Source organism: Oncorhynchus kisutch, linkage group LG14 (genome assembly GCF_002021735.2).
Source record: "Oncorhynchus kisutch isolate 150728-3 linkage group LG14, Okis_V2, whole genome shotgun sequence".
In the NCBI taxonomy this organism is placed as follows: Eukaryota; Metazoa; Chordata; class Actinopteri; order Salmoniformes; family Salmonidae; genus Oncorhynchus; species Oncorhynchus kisutch.
In genome coordinates, this window is record NC_034187.2 from 2,119,414 (window position 1) to 2,125,342 (window position 5,929).

General features: G+C 44.2%; 1 protein-coding gene across 1 annotated transcript; it reads left to right on the top strand.

Annotated features, from left to right (window-relative positions):
- The first annotated feature begins 1,494 nt into the window (after positions 1-1,494).
- LOC109883075 (extensin-like) lies at positions 1,495-3,003 on the top strand. Its single transcript, XM_031787581.1, has 2 exons — positions 1,495-1,504; positions 2,000-3,003. The coding sequence occupies exons 1-2, from the start codon at positions 1,495-1,497 to the stop codon at positions 3,001-3,003; spliced, it is 1,014 nt and encodes a 337-aa protein (XP_031643441.1).
- Positions 3,004-5,929: the final 2,926 nt, after the last annotated feature.

Below are 5,929 nucleotides of genomic sequence, written 5' to 3' on the forward strand. Positions count from 1 at the left end.
TATTGGTTATATATAGATGTGTTCTATATAGATGTGTTCTATTGGTTATATATAGATGTGTTCTATTGGTTATATATAGATGTGTTCTATATAGATGTGTTCTATTGGTTATATATAGATGTGTTCTATTGGTTATATATAGATGTGTTCTATATAGATGTGTTCTATTGGTTATATATAGATGTGTTCTATATAGATGTATTCTATTGGTTCTATATAGATGTGTTATATTTGTTCTATATAGATGTGTTCTATTGGTTCTATATAGATGTGTTATATTTGTTCTATATAGATGTGTTCTATATAGATGTGTTCTATTGGTTATATATAGATGTGTTATATTTGTTCTATATAGATGTGTTCTATTGGTTCTATATAGATGTGTTATATTTGTTCTATATAGATGTGTTCTATATAGATGTGTTCTATTGGTTATATATAGATGTGTTCTATATAGATGTGTTCTATTGGTTCTATATAGATGTGTTCTATTGGTTCTATATAGATGTGTTCTATTGGTTCTATATAGATGTGTTCTATTGGTTCTATATAGATGTGTTCTATTGGTTCTATATAGATGTGTTCTATTGGTTCTATATAGATGTGTTCTATTGGTTCTATATAGATGTGTTCTATTGGTTATATATAGATGTATTCTATTGGTTCTTAATATATGTGTTCTATTGGTTCTATATAGATGTGTTCTATTGGTTCTATATAGATGTATTCTATTGGTTCTATATAGATGTGTTCTATTGGTTCTATATAGATGTGTTCTATTGGTTCTATATAGATGTGTTCTATTGGTTCTATATAGATGTGTTCTATTGGTTCTATATAGATGTGTTCTATTGGTTCTATATAGATGTGTTCTATTGGTTCTATATAGATGTGTTCTATTGGTTCTATATAGATGTGTTCTATTGGTTCTATATAGATGTGTTCTATTGGTTCTATATAGATGTGTTCTATTGGTTCTTAATATATGTGTTCTATTGGTTCTATATAGATGTGTTCTATTGGTTCTATATAGATGTGTTCTATTGGTTCTATATAGATGTGTTCTATTGGTTCTATATATATATATATGTGTTCTATTTGTTCTATATAGATGTGTTCTATTGGTTCTATATAGATGTGTTCTATTGGTTGTATATAGATGTATTCTATTGGTTCTATATAGATGTATTCTATTGGTTCTATATAGATGTATTCTATTGGTTCTATATAGATGTATTATATTGGTTCTATATAGATGTGTTCTATATAGATGTGTTCTATTGGTTCTATATAGATGTATTCTATTGGTTAGATAAGCCAGTTGTGTCCATCTGTGGTGTCAAAGTTAGGGCAGTGGTTTCTATCTGTGGAGAAGTCAAAGTTAGGGCAGTGGTTTCTAAAAAACCACTCAAACAACAGATATTAGCTAGCTAGATAAGGTTAGCAAGATAGGCAGCTAGCTAGCTAGATGAGATTAGCATGCTAACTAGCTACATGGACAGCTGTCAGGGGGTGGGGGTGGGGATGAGGGGGCGAGACTAGTCACTCAACACAGATAAGATGACGAAGAGAGCATTTATACATGTCATCTCTGCAACCTCTGTTTCTAATGGGGGAAGTGCCACTTTCTTAAGAGTGACTGAACAATGACAAGATGGCACCTCAGTGTCTCTGACCTTGTCCCTGAGTCTGTCCCTTTCCCTAACTCTATCCCTGTCCCTAACTCTATCCCTGTCCCTAACTCTGTCCCTGAAGCAACAGGCTGCAGGCACAGACCTTGACCCTGTCCCTGTCCCTAACTCTGTCCCTGTCCCTAACTCTGTCCCTGTCCCGAACTCTGTCCCTGTCCCTAACTCTGTCCGTGTCCCTAACTCTGTCCGTGTCCCTAACTCTGTCCGTGTCCCTAACTCTATCCGTGTCCCTAACTCTGTCCGTGTCCCAAACTCGGTCCCTGTCCCTAACTCTGTCCCTGTCCCTAACTCTGACGCAACGGCTGCAGGCACAGACCCTGTCACTGACAGACACAGACCCAGACCCAGCTCTTCAACCCCTGTACAGACCCAGACCCAGCCCTTCAACCCCTGTACAGACCCAGCTCTTCAACCCCTGTACAGACCCAGACCCAGAGCCAGACCCAGCTCGTCAACCCCTGTACAGACCCAGCTCTTCAACCCCTGTACAGCCCCAGACCCAGACCCAGCTCTTCAACCCCTGTACAGACCCAGACCCAGACCCAGAGCCAGACCCAGCTCTTCAACCCCATTACAGACCCAGACCCATACCCAGCTCTTCAACCCCTGTACAGACCCAGACACAGCTCTTCAACCCCTGTACAGACCCAGACCCAGAGCCAGACCCAGCTCTTCAACCCCTGTACAGACCCAGACCCAGACCCAGCTCTTCAACCCCTGTACAGAACCAGACCCAGACCCAGCTCTTCAACCCCTGTACAGAACCAGAGCCAGACCCAGCTCTTCAACCCCATTACAGACCCAGAGCCAGACCCAGCTCTTCAACCCCATTACAGACCCAGCTCTTCAACCCCATTACAGACCCAGACCCAGCTCTTCAACCCCTGTACAGACCCAGACCCAGCTCTTCAACCCCTGTACAGACCCAGACCCAGAGCCAGACCCAGCTCTTCAACCCCTGTACAGACCCAGACCCAGCTCTTCAACCCCTGTACAGACCCAGACCCAGCTCTTCAACCCCATTACAGACCCAGACCCAGCTCTTCAACCCCTGTACAGACCCAAACCCAAACCCAGACCCAGCTCTTCAACCCCTGCACAGATACAGACCCAGACCCAGCTCTTCAACCCCTGTAGAGACCCAGACCCAGCTCTTCAACCCCTGTACAGACCCAGACCCAGAACCAGAACCAGACCCAGCTCTTCAACCCCTGTACTGACCCAGACCCAGACCCAGCTCTTCAAACCCTGTACAGACCCAGACCCAGAACCAGAACCAGACCCAGACCCAGCTCTTCAACCCCTGTACTGACCCAGACCCAGACCCAGCTCTTCAACCCCTGTAGAGACCCAGACCCAGACCCAGCTCTTCATCCCCTGTACTGACCCAGACCCAGACCCAGTCCCAGCTCTTCAACCCCATTACATACATCGGCACCCACAGCCCCATGGCCCCACAGCCCCGCCAACCACCTCGGACTGAATCCTGGCCCTATGCACATTTAGAAAGTAGTGTAAAATGTGAACGACTTCTCGATGAATGGAGATTTACATTCTCATTTACACTGGTCTTAATTGACGTGGGTCTTATCTAGAAGTGAATCCTTACTGCATAGCGTTACCATTCACACCATTCACAGGCCAGTTTCAGGACCCTGTGACGTACAGAGCACCCAGCCTGCCTCATGGTGAGAGGGGGGGGTCAGGACACCGCTGACAAACAATGAGGAGGCTTTTACATAGCCGTAAAACTGTCATTAATAGCCCACGTGTTCATTTACTTCGGGCATTTATTAAAGACAGGCTTCTATTTGAGCCAGGAGTCTATTTCCTTAAATGCACACAGATTTTGCTCAATAAAATGTTGATAAGATGACATCCTTTTTATTGTGACCAGTATAAACAGTAGAATAACAAATCCATTACAGATCAGATTTTCAAAGACTAGGCTGCCTAGCAGACAGCCCAGATTGAGCTCTTCAGCACCATTCTCTCACTCATTGCACCTCATTGCACTTTGTGGGTAAGGTTTTCTGGGTAAGTCTCTAAGAGCCATGAGGCTTTCTGGGTAAGTCTCTAAGAGCCATGAGGCTTTCTGGGTAAGTCTCATGGAGGTTTGAGGCTTTCTGGGTAAGTCTCATGGAGGTGTGATGCTTTCTGGGCAAGTCTCATGGAGGTGTGATGCTTTCTGGGCAAGTCTCATGGAGGTGTGATGCTTTCTGGGTAAGTCTCATGGAGGTGTGAGGCTTTCTGGGCAAGTCTCATGGAGGTGTGAGGCTTTCTGGGTAAGTCTCATGGAGGTGTGAGGCTTTCTGGGTAAGTCTCATGGAGGTGTGATGCTTTCTGGGCAAGTCTCATGGAGGTGTGATGCTTTCTGGGCAAGTCTCATGGAGGTGTGAGGCTTTCTGGGTAAGTCTCATGGAGGTGTGATGCTTTCTGGGCAAGTCTCATGGAGGTGTGATGCTTTCTGGGCAAGTCTCATGGAGGTGTGAGGCTTTCTGGGTAAGTCTCATGGAGGTGTGAGGCTTTCTGGGCAAGTCTCATGGAGGTGTGAGGCTTTCTGGGTAAGTCTCATGGAGGTGTGATGCTTTCTGGGCAAGTCTCGTGGAGGTGTGAGGCTTTCTGGGTAAGTCTCATGGAGGTGTGATGCTTTCTGGGCAAGTCTCATGGAGGTGTGATGCTTTCTGGGCAAGTCTCATGGAGGTGTGAGGCTTTCTGGGTAAGTCTCATGGAGGTGTGAGGCTTTCTGGGCAAGTCTCATGGAGGTGTGAGGCTTTCTGGGTAAGTCTCATGGAGGTGTGAGGCTTTCTGGGCAAGTCTCATGGAGGTGTGAGGCTTTCTGGGTAAGTCTCATGGAGGTGTGATGCTTTCTGGGTAAGTCTCATGGAGGTGTGATGCTTTCTGGGCTTTTCATACCTGTATTTGACATTATTTCCACTTTATTCTTTTAAAAAGTATTTTATCCATTTTGAATTCAGGTTGTAACAAATCAAAATGTGGAATAAGTCGACGGGTATTTCTTAACGAAGGCACTGAAGGTATACACATACACCTACTAGAAGAGCTTTCACAGCCAATTCAAAATATTGATTAGGTATAGAGTAGCGTTGTTTAGGAATGTAGAATCAGATTGTTTGTAGAACGATATAGAATGATTGCTAAACTCTATCCATCAAATCCCTAACTTTTGCATCCTCACATTTCTGTACAACACAAAAGAGCAGTTATCAACATCGAAGGGACAGCAGTGGAGAAGGTGGAACGTTTTAAGTTCCTCGGCGTACACATCGGAGACAAACTGAAATTGTCCAGCCACACAGACGGTGTGGTGAAGAAATGTGGCTTGTCACCCAAAACCCTGACAAACTTTAAGAGATGCACAATCGAGAGCATCCTGTCGGGCTGTATCACAGCCTGGTCCGGCAACTGCACCGCCCTCAACCACAAGGCTCTCCAGAGGGTAGTGAGGTCTGCACAACGCATCACCGGGGGCAAACTACCTGCCCTCCAGGACACCTACAGCACCCGATGTCACAGGAAGGCCATAAAGATCATCAAGGACAACAACCACCCGAGCCACTGCCTGTTCACTCCGCTATCATCCAGAAGGCGAGGTCAGTATAGGTGCATCAAAGCTGGGACTGAGAGACTGAAAAACATTTTATATCTCAAGGCCATCAGACTGCTAAACAGCAATCACTAACTCAGAGAGGCTGCTGCCTACATTGAGACCTAATCACTGGCCACTTTAATACATGGATCACTAGTCACTTTAAATAATGCCACCTTATTAATGTTTACATATCTTACATTACTCATATCACATGTATATACTGTATTTTATACCATCTACTGCACCTTGTCTTTGCCGCTCAGACATTGCTAATCCATATACTTATATGCACATATTCTCATTCACCCCTTTAGATTTGTGTGTTTTAGGTAGTTGTTGGGGAATTCATTGATTACTTGTTAGATATTACTCTTCTGTCGGAACTAGAAGCACAAACATTTCACTACACCCGCATTAAAACTTCTTCGGGATCAGTGTCCCTTCCACGGGACGGTTGAGCTAACGTAGGCTAATGTGATTAGCATGAGGTTGAGCTAACGTAGGCTAATGCGATTAGCATGGGGTTGTAAGTAACAAGAACATTTCCCAGGACATAGACATATCTGATATTGGCAGAAAGCTTAAATTATTGTTCATCTAACTGCACTGACACATTTACAGTAGC